We start from the raw sequence: 24,991 nt of genomic DNA, 5'->3' as shown, positions 1-24,991 counted from the left end.
TTCATGTGAATTAATGAAACGTATTGTAAAGTGCTACCAAAATGTAGCACTTATTTTATGTATTATAAAACATAAGCAGCACAACACTCTTTAACATTAATAATAATGTTTCTTGAGCACCAAATCAGCATATTAGAATGATTTGAAGTCACAGTAATAAATTACAGTTTAAAATATTTTAAAATAGGAAACAATTTAAATTGTAATACTATTTGACAATGTTACTGTTTTTACTGTATTTTTGGTCAAATTAATACAGCCTTGCTAAATATTTTTTAATGGTAAGTGTATGTTTGTGTGTGTAACTGAAAAATTAAACCATACAATGTAATATTTTAAATGCAATGTTTATTCAACATCTCCATAAAAAGTACATCTCAGTCAAGCCTAATTGTGTATATGTCGATGCCTGCAGCTGTAATGTGATATTAAATGAGGGTTAAATGATCTGTGTAAATATGTGCTAATCTTGTGAGATGTACACTTGCATTAAACCACAGCAAACCCTTTTTTCTCCTTCTGTCATAATTTCTACATGCAGGAGCATTTCGGTCAATTCACAGCTACAGCGACTGACTCGGTTAAGTGAAAAAACAATAAATAAATTTCTTCGGGTATAAATAATACACAACTTGGTCAACTTTGAGTGCACTTGGTGCCATGTCCTGGTGTTAACACCATATTTACTAACAAAAGGCCATCGTGTTGTTCTGCCTAGTCAGTTAAAGGTGGCCATTTGAGATAATTAGCTGCTTTTCTGAAGTGGTGTTACGACAACATCTCGTCCCTTTAAGAAACACTGAATCCCGTGATAGTTATCCCTGCAGTGATTGGTTCACACAAATCCTACCCACATTACCTGAAGGTAAGCATACAGTATGAGCTATGCGACACAATGCCAGCTGCACATGTAGCACTGAAACAAGTACCTGTGTGGCAGAGTACAAATATCCTCTGTTACATTTGTCTGTGTAGTGTGGTGAAAGAAATATATTAATCTGAGCTGTGTATAAACAATTCAACTTGAGCAATTGCACAGAGCTAAGAGTGAATGATTTAAGGTCCACTTCTATCTTGGCTTCTATATGTTATGAAATCCGGTTCATTATTCTACCTTCTTTCTTTCTGTATTTATTCAAAAGCACACTGCTTCGCCCTCTGGAAGTTCCTCAGAAGACATGAATTTGTGATTCAGTTCTCTGTGTTTGCTTTAGCAGAGAGTTGCAGCGGCCGGTGGCGTTGTCGTGTCAGTGCGGGGGAGCTGAACGTGGTTGGTGCTGATGATTGAGAAGAGGCGGGGTTTGTGTGCGATCGATGTGGCCGTGGCTTCTCGCTGTGGCTCTGGCCCTCAAGGGCCCCCTCGCAAACCTCCAGCAGAAAGTGCACCTGCTCCCGCAGCGGTAAAGCCTTGGACCTGCGTGCTGCCAAGTAAAAGAAGGCCTCAATAAATGCCTGAAGACACATTCCTGAAAAAGAGAGAGAGAGCGCTTTGTTTTACTTGATGCTTGCAAAGAACCAGTCGCTTGTCAAAGTTGAATGTGCATTAGCTGGACTGGTCTAAAAAAAAAAATAGTTTTTTTGCGCAGATTTGAGTTTATAGCAGGACAATTTATAGAGCCACTGTTATCAGATTTTATTTCCGTTTTTGGGATTATTGAAGCATTGGAGATTTCATTCTTCCCCAGTCAAGCTGATAAAAACTACATGCTCAGAGATAAAATAGAAGTGTCAACAGGTCTCTTCTTTCATATTTTGACACACAATCAAGTGTAATGGATTAGCGAAAAAAAAAAAAAAGGGTAGTGCAAGAACTTCCATCTATTCAGCAGCTGTTGATTGGATTTTGAGATGTGGGTGTTGCACTCAAAAATGAGATGAATGAGAGCGTGCATGGAGAAGTTTAAGCAGACACAATAGTGAAATCTGTCATTTCACCAGATGATTGAGCTATGACATTTTGACAAAGAATTATGAGGTCAAAATAAATTTAAAAAATGGTTGAAATTTACATGTAGTGCCTAAAGTAAGAATTTTGGAAAAGATCTAAATATCAAGCAAACCAAACAAGACAATACATGCAGTTGTCTCACAAAGAGTTTACCGAAAGATTTGAAGAAAAGCTATTACTGATATAATTTCTGAGCTGTAATATGGCAGATTTGCCTTCTGCTTGTTTATTAATTAACAGGGTTTCATCTGTGTATTATTTAGTGCAGTCGTATCTTCTCCACGCTGATGAAAACTTAATTACAGTATATTTATGTTCCTGTTAAAACTTCATCTGCAAGCTTAAATCATCAGCAGCAAATGTCTCAAGGTCACGTCTGAGCCTGCGAGCCGAGGGAGAGAAATACAGACGGTTTCTTTCTAAAGAGAAAAACTTTGTACATTTTAAACGTGGTGAAATTCTCTCCACACACTTCGACAGGAAGGCACTTCTACTGATATTAAGGGTCCCTGGGACCCTCAGGGGGTTGGAGCCTGAAAGTGGATGCAGATCACTTGGCTGACTACATATACCGAGCGTTAATGAGCACTCGCTGTGGACAATATGGAGCTGTGAAAATCATCTCGAAAGAAAATGAGGCAGCCTGCTGTGCTGGTCAGAAATGTGTACATTGAGAATGGATGGCCACAATTAATAAGCAATGCTGTTCTCCAGAAGGAGAAAATGGGTTTCATTAAGCAGACTAATGAGGAGCGCTGAAATAATTCAGCATTATGATGTCAAATGAAGCAGACTGAACTCTGGGATGGACAGGAGGGTTAAGATTCTGTCCGAGTGTCAGCTCAGCATTCCTCAAAAGTAAATGTATTACTATTAATGAAGATCATGGCAGCGCTATCGCTCCTCTTCCTCCTCGGGGATAAACGGTTCGATCCCCTTCTCTTAAACAGCCACTTCTATTATTTATAAATATCAACCTTATCCAGCAGTTATTACTTTCTTCACGCCACACAGTTTGGCTTTTGTGAGTGTGTGTGTGTGTGTTGATTCCCTATTGCAAGGCACTAATTACCAAATTCAGTGCAACCTTCCGAAACGTTCCAGAATTCAGCTCACATCATTCCACTCTGGCCATTTACGAGCACAGAGACTCAAGTATATATTCATTCATTCTCTCTTTTGATTAGGAGAAGCAAGGCCTGGCATACATTATTAATTTCATACGTTCCTCCAAGAAAACGATGCTAGCATGGCCCAACCTAATGCACCATCACAAAGAATATTACCAGTGCTCATTTAAAAGCAGAAATGACTTCTGGGCACATTAGCTTTGACACACACACACACACAAATGTTCCCATTTACCAAAGCATCTTTTCAAAGTGAAAGCAAAAAATAAATAAAAATTGAAATATAAAAGATTGAGGCAGAACTTGAAAATTTGGTTATGTGGCATTAGTTGATTGGCCATCTATTTTCCCCAATTTCCAAGTACTGAGCAAATGAACGAAAAAGGGAATTTATTTGTCAATTATCTCCCCTGACGATCTCATTTATGACCGTGTGCGAGGGGAAATGCACTATGATAAATAGTTGCAAATTGTGTCTTTTATTGGAGGCTGTTAACAGCTTTTTGATTGTGTGTTGGCCTCTGGAGTGAAGATGTGCTGTAAATTGCATCATGATTGGTGGGCCTCTTGCCTGCCTCTCTGGAGTCGGGGAGCATTCCCGCCCAGCGACGCGTGATGTCGATGTACAGGATGTCCGCTGAAGCCATCGAGAAGCTGCTGTTACTCAGCTTGCAGTTCCTAAAGGAGACGCTCAATTAACATGGTACATAATGAATGTTGCCTTATTCAGAATCCCATTCATTCCATTAAATCTAGCAATAACGTTATATGGGAATGAAATCTGAGCCAGTGAAATGGTTGTTACATTTACATGTCTTCATTTTGCAGATGTTGCTTTCAAGGTTTGCATTTTACCAGCATGATCTTGGCTTTGGCTAATGCCACGCTCTATCAGTTGAGCTACAGGAACTAATGACTTGCCTGATGAAGGTGCGGAAGCTGGTCGGACCCATTCTCATGGTTCCTTTGACACCAAGGAAACGCAGGAAAATGGCAGCGATACGTTCCACGACCCGCAAGTAATTAAACTGCTTGGTGTATTTAGGGAAGACTTGCTTTAAACATAAAGATGGAAGGGAATCCACCAAGCCTTCTTTCTCATCACTTCCTGTCTCCACAACAATAGCTTCTTCTGGTGAACCGCCCCCTGTACTTGACCTGTTGACATAGTAAGGTTAACCTCAACACACACATTATTTTATTCTTATTTTTATATAATATATTTATATAATTATTTGTACTTTTAATTGCCTACATTTATATTTTTCTACAAGTAAGGGAAAAATAGTTTGACATTCGAAAAACTATAAATATTAAAAAATAATTAGTTTGAACTAATATTATATTTTACAACTTCCGAAACACCTTTGGTAAATTATGGTATATGGTGCGAACTAACCATTTTAAATGGCATCTTTTGCAATCAAAATATTTTTGACTAACTTGCCTTTTAACTTTAGTCTTTCTCTGTTATTTTATAATTTCTCGAATTTAAGACAATAGATGAGTGAAAAATATCAATCTCTTAAAAAATGGCTAAACGAGAACAAAAAACACTCAAATCATTTGAAAAGTTTGCGGATTGATTTTGTGCTAACAGCATAACACTTAAAAGAATGTCAAGTAGGAGACTTCAAACCAAAGGACTAAAAAAATAAAGAGAAATCCTCAGTGAATAAAATCACAACCCACAAGCCTTACCATTTTCTCTCATTAAATCCCTCTTTCTCTTTCACTTACCCAAGGACAACATAATGAAAACAATTATTTAACAATCACAAAACCAACCGAGCGAACTGCAGTCCTCTCATACGAGCGCTGGGTCCAGATGGCCGAGGAGCCAAAGAAGTTTGTTGCATTTCAGCAGTGGTGTAAGTAACCCTGCACTTTTAGTCCAAGTAGATGCACTTCATTGCTTCTGACCTGAAGGATGTGGCTTGAGAATTACAGGGCAAAAGTACTAACGACAGAGATACGACTTAACACCCTTAATGGGTTTACCTAAAGACACATACAACCTTTAGCACATTAAAGATGCCATGGAATTTTTTCGCAGAATTTTGTATCTGCTCACCAAACTTACATACTCCCAGAAAAGATGATTGGTGGGAACTGAGCTTAACTTGTACTGAACCTGGAATATAACTTAAGATATCACATCTGTCTCCTTGACAGCCAGAGGCTCTATTAACAGCCAAAAATGATCAAGGGTCCAGCCCACTATTAATATAATCTAACAACATACTGTATGTCTAACATATGTGACCCTGGACCACAAAACCAGTCATAAAGTTCCATTTTTTTTGTTATACATCACCTGAAAGCTGAATAAATAAGCTTTCCATTGATGTATGATTTGTTATGATAGGACAATATTTGGCCGAGATACAACTATTTGAAAATCTGGAATCTGAGGGTGCAAAAAAAATCTAAATACTGAGAAAATCGCCTTTAAAGTTGTCCAAATTAAGTTCTTAGCAATGCATATTACTAATCAAAAATTAAGTTTTGATATATTTACAGTAGGAAATATACAAAATATCTTCATGGAACAGAGTTGTCTACAGTTGGATTCCTACATTAGTATGTCCAATGTCCTGGACACTTTCCAGTCGGGTTTTAGATCACTACACAGCACTGAAACTGCATTGTTGAAAGTCAGTAATGACCTTCTGCAAATTCTTGACACTGGTTCTCATGCGGTACTTGTTTTGTTGGATCTTAGTGCGGCATTCGACACAATTGATCATAGTATTCTGCTACAGCGGCTGGAAAAGTGGGTGGGTATTGAGGGTACCGCTCTGCAGTGGTTGGCCTCTTATCTTAAAAACAGAACCTTCTCAGTGAATATTGGGAATTTTTCTTCCTCATCGGCTCCTTTGTTATGTGGCGTGCCCCAAGGTTCCATCTTAGGCCCTCTTCTCTTTTCACTATACATGCTTCCTTTGGGAGCCATTTTTAAGAAATATAAGATCTCTTACCACTGTTATGCTGACGATACACAGTTTTATCTTCCAGCAAAAACTTACGGCAGTGGCTCTTTGGATGTGCTTGATGACTGTTTTGAGGAGATAAAAGGTTGGATGGCTGATAACTTTCTACAATTAAACGAAAGCAAAAGTGAAATTTTGATTTTAGGTCACTCTAGATATTCATCTGATTTTAATTTAGGGTCCCTTTCCGCTAGTGTTCAACCCTATGTAAGAAATCTTGGGGTTACATTTGACTCGTTTCTTAAATTTGATAAACAAATTAGTACAGTGGTAAAGGGGAGCTTTTTCCATCTTAGATCCATTGCTAAATTGAAACAATTGTTGCCTCATAAAGACTCGGAGACTGTAATACATGCTTTCATAACATCTCGCTTGGACTACTGTAATTCCCTTTATTGGGGACTGCCTCAATCAGCGATTTCTCGCTTACAAACTGTCCAGAATGCTGCAGCGAGGCTTCTTACTGGAACAAGAAAGAAGGATCACATTTCTCCAATCCTAGCATCTTTACATTGGCTTCCTGTAAAGTTCAGAATCGATTTTAAAATAGCTGTTTATGTGTACAAGGCGCTAGCGGGCCTTGCACCAAAATATATCAGTGACCTTCTGATTATTCTCCTCAAAGAGCTCTTAGGTCCAGTAATCAGTTTCTTTTAACGGTCCCAAGTTGTCGCTGTAAAACCAAGGGTGGCCGGGTCTGCCTGTAAATGTGAGACTCGCTCCTTCACTAGCTAGTTTTAAGTCTGCTCTTAAATCTTATTTGTTCTCCCTGGCTTTTGAATAATGCCTGCTTAAGGCTCTGTTGTTGTTTTTTTTTTCTGTATTGTATTTGTATTTGTTGTACAGCACTTTGGTGCAACTCTGTTGCTTTTAAACGTGCTATAGAAATAAGCTTTGACTTGACTTGAATATCCTAATGATTTTTGTCATAAAAGAAAAATCAATCATTTTGACCCATACAATGTATTTTTGGCTATTGCTACAAATATACCCCAGCGATCAGGATGATCTCGGCTAATTTTCTACAGGAGCCTTTGGAAACATGCAAGATGAACTGGTCCGACAAGACACGTGATCGTCAACACTAGAGGAACAGCACGTGGAGAGCCCTGCGAGGAGTAGGCTGTCATTATACAGCACTAGTGAAGACATTCTGGCTTCATAAAGCCTTAGTGACTTTGTACTTGTCAGCATTAGCCGTGACAATCATACTCGGGACAGAATAGCTTCAAAAAGCATCAAAGGGCTTGAAACAGAAGAGTTTGTGAGTAGGGTGTTAATTCACACAGTCGCCGCAGTCACTGAAGGTTTGTTATTTCAGGTTGACTGAAAAGAGGACACAAGATGAAAGAGATCGTGACTGAGTATGTAGAACTTTCTCACCGAGTGTCCTTAATTTATTTTATTCATTCAATCTTTTGTGCCAATATGAGCTTATGTTTGCTCGACCATAAGAGATCTACAGAGGAGACTGTTTATATGTAAATTTATTTGTGACATACTAACATTCTCCTTGTAGGAACTGGCAGTCTGGAGGAAAAGTTTTGGTGAGTACGTTATTTTATTTATTTATTTACGGTTTCATACCCCTTGCATGTTTTGCTTAAAAAAAGGGTTGAATATTTAAGACAAAAAAAAAGTAAGGTTTGCTACAAAATGTTTCTATTTCAAACAATTGTTCTTCTGAACTTTGTATTCATCAAGGAATACTTTAAAAAAATGTATCTTGGTTTCCACAAAAATATTACAGAGCAACTGTTTTCAACACTGATAATAAGAAATGTAAAGTGAGCAACAAATAAGTATATTAGATTTCTGAAATCATCATCAAGAACTGAAAACAACACAAATGATTCGACTTTTTCACTTCTCAAACACCACAAACCAGACAACTGTGCTAGATCATAAAAATGCACATCTAAAGGCTAAATTAGCAGATATTAAAGAAAAATGTGCACACAGAGTCTTTCCAGCTCTGAGCACACATGCACGTCTCAATTAAACTCTGAGCTGACTCTACACTTTCCTCAAAAACAAAGGCTGCCTGACTTTTATTTCCCCCAGGCCTAGACACTGAAGTGTGTCTGTGTACAATGAGCTACAATAAAAGCTGACACACAACCTTGCTCACGGGGCATGAGACTGTCCGGCTATCCCTGACTGAGAGAGACAGAGGACGATTGGCCACACAAGTGTGAAATACCATCACAGGATTTCCTGAATTTAACTTTTCCATCTGAAAGGCTTATGACTGCAGCTCAGCAGACCATTATTTCAGCTCCAAAAAGCTGAGGCGAGGATGGCAACACGCACCGGTTCCAATCAACTGTCCCATAAGCCTTAAAGATTATGACTCACGTTACGTGTTGTTTCCTCTGAGCGGGGTCCATGAGCCGCAGCGTGTCTCTGATCACACCCACTTTCACCTCTTCATCTACTGGACTCGGTATATATTCAAACACACCAGGTGACACCTGCAACATATGGCGTCAACAATAAGCAGCGCAACAGACTCATGTTAATGTCCCCGTTAGTCTGTAAACACAAGTGTAGTCATTGTCAGTTTAGAGTCAGTAAGACCCAATGTTAATGTTTATGAAAGAAGTTTCTTATTAATTATAATTTATTGCTGTGATGGCAAAACTGAATTTTTCAGTTGCCATTGCATCATTCTTCAGTGTCCAATGATCCTTCGGAAATCATTCAATATGATGATTTGCTGCTAAAGCAACCTTTTTTTTATTATCAACGTTGAAAACAGTTGCTTAATATTTTTGTGTCATAAACCATGACTTTTTTCAGGATTCTTTGTTGAATCAAAAAAAAAGTACTGCATTTATTTGAAATGCAAATATTTAAGGTCACTTGATTCATTTAACACAAGTCAGTAATACCTTACTGACCCCCAACATTTGAACGGCAGTGTATACTATGGTAGCATACAGAGATATATACCACAGTAATTTTTTATGGTATTTGAATAGCATCACACTAAAAGAACATCTGCACCCTCACCTCCTGCTCATGTTCAATCCTCATGCTGGGGTTGGCATTGACCTCTAATAAAACAGCCTTCAAGTTTTTCATCAGCAGGATATCAAAGCCCAGGATCTAAAATTGGAACACATCATCTTCTGTTATTTACTATTTATTGACTTTGAAATCTAGTGAAAGGCAGAGAATTACGGACCGCCTGGTGAAGGAAAAACATAGTTAATAGCATATGGGTATGTGCTCTTTTTTCTCATTTTAATGATAAAATGCAAAACATGTTACACATACAGGAATTTATTGGAAATATACCTGAAAACATGTCGGTCCTGGTTTTCCAGGTGGTATATCTGTCTGATAATACACCTTCAGTTCAGGCACAAGTGCAATTACTGTCTTGATAACCAAAGCGATAATGTCTGACCAGACCTTCTTGATGTCCACTCCTTTAGATGCCAGGCGATAGAGAACGCTAGAGAAAGTGCGTTTACTGCCCGTGCTGCAGCTATCGGAGTGAACGAAGTTCCCGCTGTGCACATTAAGGGAGTAGTTGGTGAGGTGCATAAAAACATGACTGAGGTTCTTCTGGCTGGGTTCTTGGTAGGGTTCTGTGCAGAACCTGGACAGACCCTCTTTAGCAATGTAGATCTCTAAAGGCTCCAAGGAGCGGACCAGAACATACAGGCGGATATCAAACTTCAGTTTATCAATGAGCAGGGGTTTCTGGATGTATTCTTGAACAACTGCTTGTTTGATCTGAGAACCTGAGATGACCCGAAGGTCAGCAGGGTCACGGATGAGGTAGATGCCTTCGCCCTGGGATCCGCTGTCCGGTTTGACGATATAAGTGGGCTTGAGGGTTGAATCATTATCTTTCAGGAGACGAATCTTAAGAAAAAAAATTAAAAGCGGAAGGTGAATCGTGACATTTTTTTCCAATATGCTTGGAAAAGAACTTGAAGAGGCCACCCCTTGAAAGAATTAACCCTTTCAGATCTGAATTACATTTCAGTGACAATGCTTTATTTCTACTCTAAATTCTGCCCTTAATGATAATCAACAACAAAAAAAAAAATATATTATATATATAATTATTTTATTAATTTAATTCAATTTAAATTTATTTTCTAAATCTAATGTAAGCGCTAAATATTTAAATACATATGGATACTTCAAGAAAACTCACTTTCTTACTAATATGATGTCCACAGAAGAGTCTGAAAGGGTTAATTTGAACAGTATTTGAGTCTCCAGATAATGTTTAAGTGCACTGAATGATAAAATAATAATAATAAAATAAAAAAATAAGATTATAATCAAAATAACACAAGGCTGATCTAACACTTAATTTAAAAAAAAAATTCAGTTTAAAAGGCAGTGGGTGCTGGTGACTATCCACTAATAGCATTATGGTTGTTATGGTTGGTAAACAAAGCCTCATATTTCCAGCTAATACAATGGTTTTCTTTAGCCTGCATGCATGTTTTCCCTTTTTTCCCCTTCCACAGATCTCTGCTGCCCCCTGCAGCTTTTCTATTAAAAAAAAAAAAAGGTTACTCAAACACAAGCCCATACAAGTCTTTCCTGGTTCAAGCTCAAAAGTTCATGCACAAATATTAGTATTAATCAATTTTAAAAAAGGAATATAAAAAGGAAAAACACACAAAAAAAAAAACTAACAAATTGAACCACAAATTGTTTAAACCTACTGGACAGCATAAGATAAAATCCCATTTAAGCAGCCCATCTGAACAAATAAAGCACAAAGATACAGTAACTGTAATATGTGGAAGGCGATTGAAGATCTTGCAACAAACTTGTCATTCACAATTAGCTGTTGCTGGCCACTAAACTGCTTAACCTGGTTTTACTGTGATTCTGTCCTGACCAATTACTACTACAGCAATCTACCATAGAGGAGAAAGACAGGAAAAAACACAGTTTGTCTAGCTTCTGTAAATGTCTTCGTTGTGATTTCACAGATTGACTCTGATACAGTATCCTAAGTACTCTATCAACTCTATATTCTGAAGTGTTTCCCTTACTGAGCTTGTACCTGTGTGGAGAAGTGTTTGTATTCCTCAGGCAGGATCCAGGAGCGTGGGTAGAAGTTGTACTCCTCCGGGAACAGCTCCTGCATGGTACGCACGGCACGACTCAGGTTTATCTTCCGTAGCATCTCTATCATTCCTGCTGACCGACAGGATAGTTGATGAGAAAACAAGTGACGTCAAAGAGAGATGGCACAGAGGCCAGAGAGGGGCTGCAGTTCCCCATCAGTCTATGGCCCTACAGGGGTGTTATTCTCTCGAGAAATATGACACATTTTAGAGCCAGTTTCATTAAATCACTTGATCATTTGATGTCAATGGCTCCATAGTGCGCACACAGCTTGGAAAGACTGTCTGTGTGAAAGCAACTGTCAATACAGCTATGAAAACAGCCATATTCCATCCAAAACCATGAGTCAGCAGCTCTTGAGAGTCCTTTATGACTCCCCTGCTGAAAAACATTCCAGTAAACAATACTCACCATACTGTATGACTGATAACCTTCCTCTAAAAGCAAGTACAGAATGTAGCCTATACTAACTAACTAATGTAAATGTGTACTATTTTTCAATTTCCAGATTTGTTTAAACTAGTTTCAGAAATGGTTTTCGATAGTTGCAGTTTTGTCATTTATGCACGGATTTTGTTTTTAATATTTTTAGCTTCAGTTTTTTTGTAATGGGATACAGTGTTTCACCATGTCGAAATCAGAGGGACGTCTTCAACCACACCAACAGGTCAGATAATTCAACTTTTTGATCCACTGATTTTAGTTCTGTATTGTTTGTTTTTATTTACATTTTTATTTACTATAAAAATACTGTATTTAAAGGGGTCATGTGATGCAATTTCAAGTTTTCCTTTCTCTTTGGAGTGTTACAGAGTGTTAAGATTCTGCCACGCCCCCACATGTCTACGTCACTGTGTGGGAAGATTTGCATAACACCACCCAAACATATACGCAATGAAAGAAGGTGTAACTTTTATTCTTGCTGTAGTATTGTTGTTGGTGACAGTGTCGTAGAGACGCTGTGTGTTTCGTTGTGAAAGCGAAAGTACTTTATTTGGCCTTCCAAATGAGTACACAACTAGAAATCGGTGGTCAAGTTATATTTACAACACTGTTCCAGAACAGTACAACGCAAATATTCGAGTGTGTGCTGCACATTTTACGGAGGACTGTTTCCTGAACCTGGGAGAGAGTAGCCTACAATGTGAACACTATGAATGGCTGTGAACACTATAAAGTGGGGCAATTCCAATGTCACAAGGACAGTCTGGTGCTTCTGACTTACAGCCTGTAAGCACGTTTCGATATTTAAAGAATTTGCTACTGACTATTCAAACGCGAGTTTTGAGCAGTGTAGAGTAGTGCTTGTTTGGCGTTTCTACGATCACAAATGCAGATATTGTGTTATGTTTACGCGGCGCAACGCGTAAAAAGACTGTATGAGTCATTATAATCAGTAATTATGTCCTCACTGAATGCAAGAAATGCCTCGTTTATAGCGGGTTTTATTGTTTTAGTCTCGTCGCGCCGGAACACGGCATCATAATACGGTAAGGGGCGTAACATTTACGTCACACGCTTGAGGTATTCGGCCAGTCACAACGCACTGGATAGCTGGCCAATCAGAGCACACCTCGCTTCTCAGAACGATGAGCTTTGTAAAAATCGGCACGTTTCAGAAAGGCGGAGCATAGAGGAGCAACAATAATGTACAGCATGTGGAAAATAATGTGGTTTTGAACCTCGAACCGCGTAAACACATTGCATTATACCAAATGTTCTTTTTAGCAACATCATATGACCACTTTAACAGCCCTCTCCCCATCCATAACGCTTTAAAGAATTTGTTTAATGTTGTAAACCTCCTGCTTGCCAGGTTAATTGACCAAAAATATTATTTAGATATTTATTGTTGAATAGGCTTGCCATGGCATACTTTTCATATACGAGAAGTGCATTCAACACAAACGTGAAAGCAGTTGCCATGGTGAGACCTCTCTACAAATGTGCATATAAATTCAGCATTGTATTTCCTTTTACATGTTTACTTTATTTCAGCCAGCTCAGTTTCTCTTTCTAATTTTAAAATGTAGTTAAAATAATAATATTTAAAGTTTGAATAAAGTTTCCCTGTGTTACTGTGTACAGTGATCTGCGCAATGAAAATTAACCCTTAACACCACCTGCTGTCCAACTACAGGTAATACCAGATTGACCAGTTTAAATCCGAACATCGTACCAGTTTGAAAATTAGGATTAATTGATCTTTAATGACAGATCCCACTGTCATTTAAATTCTGAGATTTCTTATTTTTTTTAAAGATTGCAAATGATGTTGTCCTATTAAAATTATGAAATATGCTGTTTCTACTTTGGCAAAATCTCTAAAGACCTACTTTTTATGAAGTTTACCTGGGAATTTGTTGACTTGCCCAGAGATGATGTTCTCATTGTCATGAAAAGAGACGCCATGCCAGTAGATATCACAGGCTGTCCGCCTACCAATCGGAAACTGCAAGATCAAAAGAAAGAGACTTTAGGCAAAGTAAAGCAGGAAAACCATCAATCACAACATAATAAACATGTTATACTTTTGACAAGGATGCTAAACATTGACTATGACTAACTGTACTAGAATAACAACAGCTCACCTCTGCAGGACTCTTTTTCCAAGAAACATTTTAGTAAACAATTTCTACTCTTTCCTACAGTACGTATATCATGGCTAAGGGCTACATTCTCAATGACTTGGAAGAATGTTTATAATTCTACAACAGTAACAGTGTCAGTTACAGAGGCAGGGTTAAGATATGTTGCTACCATCATTCATTTACAGGTGAAAATGCATTTAAGCACATGTGTACAGACCAGTGTTTCAGGTTTTGGTCCAGTTTCAAATACATTTTTAAGAGCCTGTAAATGACGACTAGGCGACAGTGTGGGCTGAGCGTGAAGTAGGTTATCAAGGGCACTAATCTGGATGCAGGTAGTGTGCTTAGTATAGACTGGGTTACATGTCTTGGGTTGGATTTTGTGAGGATCATGTCACCATTTAACAGGCTAATGGAGTGTGAGGAGGTGCTCCTATATTGGTCACCTGGCACACAGAGGAAACCAGAAATGTGTGATCAGATTAGGAGTTCACGCAGGTTTACAGGTATAGTTACAGTTGTGAAAGCCATTTTTTTCAATGTTCTCACAAATATAGTGAAACCTGTCAAAGACAGGTTTAAATAGCCCTTGCTCTATTATTTCAGAGGCTCAGGAATCGGTCAAAATGAGCAAATATAAAACATCTAAAGCGTCATTCATAAAGTGAAACCAAAGTGTGCATGTGTTAAAAAAAAACACAGACATCACAGGCTGTAGCAGAACAATTAACGTGTGACCTTTATTCGCTTCAGTTGCTTTAATCAGAAGTGCAGCAATTTTGTGAAGCACTAATGCTCATGCGCGTGACTGATAGATCACTGCATGAAACTGGCAACAAAAATGCTTTCCATTTCTTTTTTCCTCTGAAAACACGATCTATTTATTTGCATTCTTCTAGCATTGCGTTGTAATTTAAAAAAATAAATAAATAAACTGGGCAGTTCAATTAGCTCTGCCCTCTTATATACATATTGATATACATCTGTCAGATTTAGAGACCAGCAATTAGTGTACTGACTGCACTAATAGCTTTGTGTAAACATTTTAATGCATTAGGGTTCACCCAAAAATAAGAAATTTTTGTACTCCCCTCATGCTGTTCCAAACCTGTATGACAAAATATTAGCACCTCAGCTCTGTTTGATGTATCAAGGTTAGCAAAGATCTCTTAAACGTGAATAACATTTCATTGCTCTGTCAGAGTAGCTGTGGAGCAGGTCAGAAAACGAGGACATGCCTGTTCAATCCAATCACCTTTAGCCGTAACTACTTAAATTAAGTTACTTGGAATTATGTAGCAGGTACAAGACACGTGAAACTGTCACGAAACACTGAAGAGAAAGCTTGTGCACCTTCCAAACTTAATTAAAAAAAAAAAAAAGTTTCAATTCAAACTATGTTATATCTTCAGTGCATTTAATAAGTCAGACAAAATGTGAAACATCCGTTCGGAAAGCACTTTCTTCCTTTCTAAGTGAAGTTTTATTGTTTTTTCATTCTAATTTGTTATACTTTCAAGTGTTCTCATATTAGAAATAGCTATAAAATGCACACTATTTAAAAACCTAAAGGTTACAGTTCTGTTTTCTTCTCTCTCTAGGACCGAATAAGGCATTCCAGAAGTTCTTAATATCAATTGAAGATCCGCCACTATGCTTCTCATGCCAGAGTCCAGTATCTCTTAAACATATTTTATTAAATTGTGCTGGTTTAAGTTATTTTGAGAAATTATATTACTCAGCATTCACTTTTTCACAAAGAAAACTTTTTCACAAACTTTAAAAACCATATATAGGTTTTTAATTTCAGTTTGTTACTCACCATGGAAGCTGCCTTGGTGTTAACACACCAACCACCCAATCATCTCTCCCCAGGGAGGATCATTGCCCCTGTCACATCAGCCTAGACCCCCTTCAAATATTTCTCACGTTACAGACAAACGGATATGTTTACCTGGTCTGGCTGAGCCCCAGTGTGGTGCATGTATGTGCTTTTGTGCTGAGTACTGTATGTGTAACTTATGTGTAGTGTGGAGTATCTGTATTAAATCCTTACTAGATCAATCTAAATTTACAAATTACAACACATGTAGCTCTACAATGCATAGTGTCCTATTATTCTGTACCATACAGGCATGGAAAGCAGTGGAAATACAGGCATGTGGGATGATCCCAGATTGAGCTTTATCATTTACCACTGTTAAGGCACAACCATATGGTGAAAGTCAGCATTCAGCTACCCTTTATGTGTCTTTGCAACCATGACACATCAAAAACGTAAATGCAGTGTACTCAGATTAGATGACGGCAAATTAGATAAGGGCATAAAACCTTTTTAGATCAGAAACATAGATCCAAATGTGTAAGCGGTTTATATACATGCAAATACAACTAAATTGTTTAAGATATTGATAGTCTTCAAAACATTTTTAAAACCACAAGTGGGAACTCTCCCTGAAACAGTCTTTGGTGTAGCAGACAGGATAAAAGGTATAATGGATGCGCTTAAACTTGAAACCGACCTTTAACAAGGCAGCGCTGAATTACAAAGGCTCATAATATTTCAATGTAGACGAGTAGAAGAGGGGTGTAGACATTCACTCAACAAAAGCATTCACTATCTCCAACCTGCCAGGTGTTGTGCACCACATGGTATAGTTTGACATCTTATCAATGTATTAATGAGTGTTTCTTTTTTTAATGCAGAGTGACTTTACATAGACGGTCAAGTGTAACCATATGCGTGTGTTTGTCACGTACAAGAGTAAGTGTTTGTTTACATAGCAGAAGCCTAAAGAAAGTGTAGATTAGTCCAATGGATTCATCCATTCATATTCAAGGAAATGTGTGGATCGGTTTTACTGATGCAGTACGCTTGAACTTGAACCCATCTTTCATACACTAGCACACTCAAGTGTACTACAAGTGGTAACTAAATATTTTTTTTTAAATACAGAGATAGTATGTTAAAAAGTATGTTTCACTTTTTGTATCGTTTATAAGCTTGTTTCCTTATCATGGGGATCAAAAAATGTTCACAAGGATTTCGGATATTGCCATCTTTGACATTTTGTCCCCATAACGTACGGTTTACCCACAACTACACACAGAACTTACACACAAACACACACAAAACTTTTACTGGGACTTTAAAGGGGTCATCGTCGGATGCCCATTTTCCACAAGTTGATATGATTCTTTAGGGTCTTAATGAAAAGTCTATAACATACTTTGGTTAAAATTTAAAAAATGGTAGTGTAAAAAACACCTTTTTTACGCTGTCAGAATCAGCTGTTTTCAGCAAGCCATTCTAGTCCATGTTGCTTTAAATGCTAAAGAGCTCTGCTGACCCCACCCCTCTCTTCCGTGGGGTGACAAGCAGGCTGTAATCTTCAGCCACAAACTGGCTAACTAGCACATTATTAGGATTCATTAAAAAAAAACACTTCTTCTGTAGATAAAGCTGGATCACGAATGATTCGCGCGAACATAGACGCATTTAGGCAGATCGGGGATCGGCGCATACACTTAAAAACGAAAGTAACGTTAATCCTCTGCATCTTCAGCGGCTCAGATGTCAGGAGTAAATGATGACAGCTATAACCATTATTACATCCAACAACAAAACACCTAAATCGCTTAATCGGAGACATCTTGTCTTCCCCTGCACCGGAGTCGACACAATGGCGGACTAATGACAGCTCTCTCAGGGCGGGTCTAAGGTAAGACGGCCTTGTCAATCAACTATTGTGGGAGCCGCCTGTGCAGAACTATGTCATTCTGACAGGAATCTCAGAACAGCCTATTTGAGAAAGGGGATCTTAAAATAGGATGTATATAGAATAGCCCTTGTAATCAGAATGGCAGGTAGATAAAGGCAAAGGTTATGTGATGTCAGAACACAGTGGCTCTCTCACCTCTTTCCACTTCAGCTGTCTGATGCTCATCTTTAGCGCCTCCAGAGACGTCTTTGCCTTGGAAGTGTCCACCGTCACAGCTCTCCTCTTTTTAGCTACTTTCCTGTCGTCCTCTTTGCCATGATGCTCACATTTCCCATTTGTCCGTCTCTTGCATGACTCAACGTGGCCGTTTGCCGCCGGTTTACCCTTTAAAAGCCTTGCCGTTCCTTTGATGTGAAGGTTTGGCTCATTGCTCACACGGCTCTGTCCGTGTGAATAGTCTGACTTCTGAGGCGTCAGATCCGTCAGTTGTTTGCCGTTCACCTGTCTCTCATGACCGTCTGCTTTGCTCCTACTTTTACTCCGACTTCTCCCGTTAATGCTACTTTTGGACAGGTCTCTCCGAGCAGTGAAGGAAACGTCAGCGGGGATTGGTGAGACCGAGGCCGGGGACAGCTGCTCCTCGTCGGCCGCGGCCTCGTTCTCCACCTCCTTCATCTGCTGGAGCTCAATCTTCACTCTCTCATAGTGATCGCTCATAGTGTTAGTTAACGGTCGGATTGTTTGTTATCTCATTTAGATTTAATAAATATGTAAGGATAATCTTCTAGCATGAGGTGCTAACGTGGACCAGCTGCTGCTATCCAAACTAAAGCACAAAAACAGAAAACCTGTCTATAAAAGCCAACTATAGAGCCTGGTAAACTAGCGTGAAGACGCACCGACTCCATGATTACAGTCTGAACGTTATTAGCACTGACAGATAACACATAACTACAGTGTGCTGGATATTTTTGATGTCGATCTAACGGGACAGGGGACACAAGAGCCGTCCGGTGTCCTTTTATTGGGAAAAAGAGGTTCTTAACTACTTACGATACTACCACAAGCTGCATATGAACGTAATTGTGCCTAATTCATCCCATTCTCTATAAAGCAATACTCAACTAACAGCACATATCGCGGCATAAGTATGAGGAAAACGAGGGCAGGGCATGGCTGGGTGCATCACCGCATTCCCCCTGTCAGTTTCGGTCAGTTTTAAAGTGCCGGTGAGGTGCACCGACTGCTCTCGCGCTTTTAAACGGACGTCGTATCTCTAAATGAAAACATCGCGTGCATTCCGTTTACCTGCTGTTTGCTCAGACGTGGCAGAGTTAATGCAGGCGGACAGGTGAGGTGTCAGCTGATGGCCAGCGGACAGTCCAGAAGTAAAGCTCCCGTGTGCTGTCGCTGCTGGTGTTTTGGTCCTGTTGACAACGCAACGCAGCTAACGGAAGCCGTAGAGGCACACGGCTGCAACATATTGCACTGGACTCACGCTATACGCGAAGCGAAAAATCAGTGACGGTTACAGAACTTTCTTTTTTCACTCTTTCTCTCAGTGTGTGTGTATATACAGTAAGGTCCACAAGTCAGAGCTCATTCATGATTAATTTATTTTTTATTAATTTATATATTTTTATTACTTTATTTATATTATTTTATTTTATTTTCCATTACAGGCTAACAGCAAGAATAACAATGTCCCCTTGCTATGATGCAAAAAATTGCCTGTTTTTCATCTTAATGTTTATCATAGTCATACAGTGTCTATAATTCAGTGTGTTGCAATGAATGGGAAAAATACACAAAAACGTGACATAATTCTCAGTATCTTATATTTTATGACCTCTAGACGACGGTCACGTGATAAAGAAAATAATTTTGAGAAATCTGACTAGTCAGATTTGAAAACTCATAGTGTCCATAATGCCTCTGTGATGCAGCAGAGGGAGCACCTGTGTCATTATTGAAAAAAAGAAGCTCTCACTTTTTCTCATCAACAGTCTCTCTGTGATGTTTTGCAGTAGCCTACCCAGTGACTTGAACACAAACTCATCGCCACAGATGTATGAAGAGAGATACAGGGTAGTTCAATCAAAAATGAAAATTCTGTCGTCATTTCTCACTCTCGTCATTCCAAACCAGCAAGACTTGATTTCTTCTGTGGAATTTATTAAATATATGTATATAAAAAATAATAATAATTGTAGCTATGCAGTGCACCAAAATCTAGGACTAATCAAGCTTTACCATGGTTTTGTTTTTTTACCTGTGGTATTTTGCATATAGCCCATGGGAACTGGGTGTATTGTGTTGTAATTCATCTATGAACTATAAGGAAGTACTGCTTTTATTATGCTAAATATGGTGTTTGAAAGACTTGAAGGTTGTTCCTAAAAGCAGACGGAACTTTGCTGCATGAGAATTGCATCAGAGGTTGAAGAGAGCAACGCAAATAAAGCCTGTCATTGGGGATTCAGAATTCACTCATAGCGCCTCTTTTAATAAACTTCTTGCTGAGGCACTTGAACAACTTGAGCCGAAGCCAGACTTGTATAAACGCAGCTGATGTCTGCGGGCTGAGAGAGGGGGGAAAGAAGCGCCCATCCCATTTCTTTTGTGCTGAAGCGCCTGTGATTTCATTCAGCTTTTCCCGGGCTGCTACTATAATGAGCTCCCTCCCTTTGAATCGCTCTTGTATCCGCGACTTGTTTTCTGCTGGTTAAACTAGAGCAATCTTTTTAGTTGGCAGTTTGAAGCTTGGGAACTGGCTGATGAAATTTCTCGCCGAGCATCTGGACGGGTCCCAATGAAAATGCACGGGAGAAGCAGGTACAACCCGGTGGACGATGTGGCGGATTCGCGAGTCCCGCTTCACAACGAGGAAGCGTATCAACACGGAATACACTTCCAAGCCAAGGTGAACTATATGTACTGTAAACATCGCCGTTGTTATTATTGCTGGTTATACTATTAACCGATAATCGTTTTAATCGTTTTCTTGTTACATGACAACAAATGCTTTAGATGTTGGTTGTGACATGGCTTTCGTCAGGTGATTACAATAAATAGGCCTAATAATAATAATAATAATAATAAAAAAGCTATTTTCTATTTTTAAGCCCCCAAAATAACAAAATGAGTTTAAAATCAGAAACTGAAAACATGTTCATTGTAGGCTACTCATTTGTATGAAGTTCATTTTTAATTAATGTATTTTTGGTCAACTTAATAGATCAAGGCAAGAAATGTCACTGACCTGTATGCAAAGAGGGGTTTTTTTGTGTGTGTCTGGCACAACTTTCTCAATGACTGCATGGCTGGTTACATTAGTAATTTTACTGAGCTGAGACATCTTTGGAGAGTATTTAGTTTCTTCAGAAGCTGCGGTTAGATTTGACTGGGACATTGGTATTTAACATTTCATTGAATAAACCTCTGCTTATGGCTGTGTCTCAAAATACATTGAGCTGCCTTGGTAGAGAGAGCATTGAACATCAATTCTCAGTCAATGGTTGAGGTTTTGGGATAGTCTGTGTATTTTGTCCACCACTATAAGCCTGCTAGATTTTCAGCTAGATAAACATTTGGTTTTCTATATTGCTTATGATCATATACAGCAACCGATGTCCTGTTCAGCATAAAACTGCCTGGTTATGACCGCTTGATAAATATTTAATTAGTGCCCATTAATGAAAGCCAGGACATCCTTTAAAGTCCCAGATAACTCCTCTGTCTATTTTTAACATAGTCATTTCTTAAATGCATCTACATACTCAGACACTTGCATTTTTCAAAAAATATTGCAGTCTGTGGTCTCATATGTCATAAATACTGGTGTTTTCCCAGAGAGATTTTCTGTAAGCTTTTCAAATCTGCAGACAGCTAAATGCCTCAGGAAACCTAAAGCTTTGTTTACTGAGCCACTCAGAAGCCTATCGTGGAGTAATTTTAGCTCCAATTTGTGATACAGGATTATCTTCCAGGAATTTAATTGGCCAAAGCTGGGAAGCCAAGACCTAGAACCACTCACATTCACAGTCACACATTCTGACTGCAGTATTGCGGTCTTGTCTTTCAAAGCTTAAATCGGCTGTATAAGTTGCTATTTTTGCTGAACTGTTGTCAGTAGTGCTGTCCCTCTATTTAGACTGTGGAAGCTGGAGATAAGTATTTAAGGTCAGCATCTCCATATAGCTTAAGAACAGGTCATTACAAGCATGAAAGAACACTGTGTTGTTTGTAAACACTGAACCTAATACTTGATTAAGCATGTTATTTGCAGCTGGCACTGATCAAAGCTTAATTTTAACCATTTATTTCACTATGATTTTAGTCTTTGACATGGCCTTACTCAGTCAATATTAAAGATACCAAGGTTACATATTCACACAATGTTCTTTACCTTATGAAGGATGATTTTATGAAATAAAACATATTTTTTTATCTTTGCATATTGTTGTTCTTGGCAATATTGATGCATATTAATGTTTGATTTTAAGAGCACTTGTTTACCATTATTAAATAAACAACTTTAGTGTGGTCACCATTTGTCTGAATGTGGGCCTTGAAGCAAAACCAATTGAGAATCACTGATTTAGATGAATATTTAAGCATAAATAGAATTTGAGAAATGAGGCTGCCAATGTCCTGCCAATGCAAAAGTAAATTGGCACTCATTAACCTTGAAAGTTTGTTTGCGTGTGTTTGTGCAAATGAAGCTGCCTCATTCATTTTAGACTGGGTGATTCCTCGGTTGCAGTTAATAACAGAGTTTAAACAGAATGCTCTTCATCTAACATTGAAGCATGCGTTTCTTTTGCAGTATGTTGGCAGCTTGGATGTCCCAAGACCCAACAGTCGAATGGAGATTGTCGCTGCTATGAGAAGAATCAGGGTAAGTTTCACTCACAGACACAGACTCTGAGTGCTGAGTAATCACTACTGATTGGCCCACGGCAGCTGTTTTTTCAGACACGTCTATTGCAGTGTAAGACTCATTAGCTGGGGGGAAAAAAAACAGCCTGTTCCTCTATATTTATCACATACTCTGCAGTCTACAAGTGTTTGCTTTGTTTAGTGTGTATTATGATAGTATTTTTTCACCTGAGGTTTCATATTTCATGCTCTGCACATTGATAAAAGAGAGATCACACACACATACTCACAGACAGTGGGGCACAGAAAGCCTTGTTATGATCTCTCCGGGGTCTACAGCAAATGTAAACTGGAGATGACTGCCATTATTTTGGTTGATTGGTCAGTGTGTGTGTGTGTGTGTATGTATTCTAGTTTTCTATATGTACTTGCCATGTACTCACACAAATCATCTTAGCTCAGACTGTAGGAAATCTCTAAGACAAATTAAGTTGGATTTGTTGCTTGATCACATGGAGCAGGAATTTGTGTGTGTGTTCATGACTTGTTACCTTTAGAGTTTGTGACAGGCCTGCCAGGAGATCAAAGTGCTTCAGTTGCAAGATTTTCATAGAGCTTTCTATCCTATATTAGTCTCTTCTCTTCTCAAATTTTGGATAATTAATCAAAAGTAGGTCAGTACACTTAAATCAAAATGCGATATGGACTAGTGTCTGTGAATATTAAGCTGCAAAATACTATTTAAATATGAATCCTGCTTGTTCTACGTGTCTCTGTGTGAATTAATGGCGCAGATGCAGGGTTTCGTTTACTGCACACATACTGAAGCATGTGTGACTATCGCAGTGTTTTCAGCCTCTACCGCGACAGTGTATGAGTACACGAAGACATGAGCATAATCTCTAGAACTGCTCTGAGAGTCACTTCATGATCGTCAAATCATATAAACAGAGACACATAAAGGGCTTCACAAAATCCCATCAAAATAAAAATTTGGTTTAACTTGAAGAAACTGTGACTTTGAAATTTGGTTTAAAAAAAAAAAATAATAATAATAAAACAGAATTTTAGCAACAAAAAAGTATTTCATAGGGCTTTAAAAATTAAATTTTCGTTAAACTTTTAATAAATTGATGTTAAATTGTGTAAGTTTCCATTTCAATTAATTAATTAGGCATTATGGACTTGCTTGTGGGTGTAAAATAGTGAAAATAACATCTAAATAGCACCCACTGATAAAGTTGTTCTGGGCTTTTTAGGGGAATGTCAGTGTCAGTTTGTTTAATGTGTTTCACTGCTGATATTTTCTGGGTTAGCGCGTCCCTCAGAGACAAGTCTAGAATTCATGGCCTTGTTGTGTTAGATTCTGCTGAAAACAACAGTAAATAATTTGTACTGACCTTCTTTACAGCCTATTTCCTTTTCTCTTTTCTCTCTTTACCATTTTCTCCACGTTATTGAGAAACTGAGCTTTTATAACTGTCAACTGGCAAGTCAGCTCTTTAAATCGAGCCCTGATGAACAGCTTTTCTTTCACACCTGCTGTGAATGTGTGAGTGAGTGTACATGAAACCACAAAGTAATACTTAAAAATAACTTAGTTTATGCAATGGAGAAGCTTTCCATGATGTGGCTTAATAGAAGCATGTCTGAATGAACAGTTGTTACAGCTCAAGGTTAAGTGTGAGTTAATGGTGTACAGTATGACCAAAATCTTATATTATGACACACACACACACACATATATATATGTTTATTTGTACTGAGCACAAAATCCGAATTTTAGATTGATTTCTGAAGGATCATGATATCTTTCCTGCTCTGAAGTTGTCCCTTGTCTTGATTTGTTTGGGACTCTTACCGCTATATTTTTTTTCACTTCTGTGTGTAAATGTTGGAAGGCATGTGGATATGTGTTCTTGTGAGCAATATTCACACATTTCTACTGTTGCACTGTGAACACATTCATACCACCCAGGCGTTGTGTAAGTGTGTGTGTGAGTTTAAGGGGATATATCAATGCTGAAGATTGTGTCAATCTTTCACAGACACTTTCTCAGCATTGGGCAGCAGATACATAACTTGACAGTATTCTCTTTCTGTCAGTCCCTCTGTGATGATTGGGTTAAAGGTCAGCTTACAGAATGTCTCTTAAGAATGGCAGTATGTGATTGACAGCTCCTTAGGTCTTGTGTTATCAGCCCTAAAAATAACTGGAAAATGGTCCTCTTCCAATGAAAGAAACAACACATAACCATGTCTCTGACCTTTGCAAGTCATCTGAGACACTGTCCCTTTTTATCTTCTCTCTTTCCTTTGTTTACTCTAACATTATATTACTATTTGGGAACACCATTTATTTCAGCCAAGGAATATTGTAATTAAAACTTGAATTGTTTTGTGCCTTAATTCCTCAACAGATCTACTCTGTAGAGTGAAGCTATGAATAGATCGTAATGCGGCATGTGTCTTTTAGAAGATCAAAATGCAATGTTAATGTACATAGTGTCTATTATTAAGTCTTGTTTATGAAGTTTTTGTTTATTCCCAGGTATGCTAAGTAGTGTAGCATTTGGACCAATCAGACACACAATTTTGTCTGTCAATCAGAATC

The 24,991-nt window shown here is 38.4% G+C and overlaps 2 protein-coding genes across 2 annotated transcripts in view; one reads left to right on the top strand and one right to left on the bottom strand.

Annotated features, from left to right (window-relative positions):
• Positions 1-335: 335 nt before the first annotated feature.
• On the bottom strand, positions 336-18,955 carry LOC306871323 (tubulin polyglutamylase TTLL11-like). The gene is made up of 9 exons (XM_079419154.1): positions 17,692-18,955; positions 13,536-13,635; positions 11,119-11,252; positions 9,375-9,950; positions 9,087-9,182; positions 8,430-8,545; positions 4,000-4,236; positions 3,650-3,756; positions 336-1,466 (listed from the first exon to the last, which is right to left on the bottom strand). The coding sequence occupies exons 1-9, from the start codon at positions 18,211-18,213 to the stop codon at positions 1,192-1,194; spliced, it is 2,163 nt and encodes a 720-aa protein (XP_079275280.1). The 5' UTR covers positions 18,214-18,955; the 3' UTR covers positions 336-1,191.
• A 971-nt stretch (positions 18,956-19,926) lies between these two features.
• Positions 19,927-24,991, top strand: part of LOC306871324 (carboxyl-terminal PDZ ligand of neuronal nitric oxide synthase protein-like) — a 48,397-nt gene continuing 43,332 nt past the window's right edge. The window contains exons 1-2 of the mRNA XM_079419155.1: positions 19,927-20,419; positions 22,325-22,396. Of these exons, the coding sequence (XP_079275281.1) occupies positions 20,309-20,419; positions 22,325-22,396 (183 nt within the window). The 5' untranslated portion in view covers positions 19,927-20,308. The remainder of the gene's footprint in view (positions 20,420-22,324; positions 22,397-24,991) is intronic.

The sequence above is a fragment of the Barbus barbus genome (genome assembly GCF_936440315.1).
Source record: "Barbus barbus genome assembly, chromosome: 6".
Taxonomy (NCBI): Eukaryota; Metazoa; Chordata; class Actinopteri; order Cypriniformes; family Cyprinidae; genus Barbus; species Barbus barbus.
The sequence above is the reverse complement of the archived record's forward strand: the minus strand, read 5'-3'. Positions and strand labels throughout refer to the sequence as shown.

Bases quoted from the DNA above. Each gene is read 5' to 3' on its own strand.
- LOC306871323 (XM_079419154.1), bottom strand. From the start codon at position 18,213: ATGAGCGATCACTATGAGAGAGTGAAGATTGAGCTCCAGCAGATGAAG. The intron at 8,546-9,086 runs GTGAGGGTGCAG...CATATGTTGCAG, and splicing joins GGATTGAACATGAGCAGGAG to GTGTCACCTGGTGTGTTTGA. The intron at 1,467-3,649 runs GCAAGAGGCCCA...TCTCTTTTTCAG, and splicing joins CCCCGACTCCAGAGAGGCAG to GAATGTGTCTTCAGGCATTT.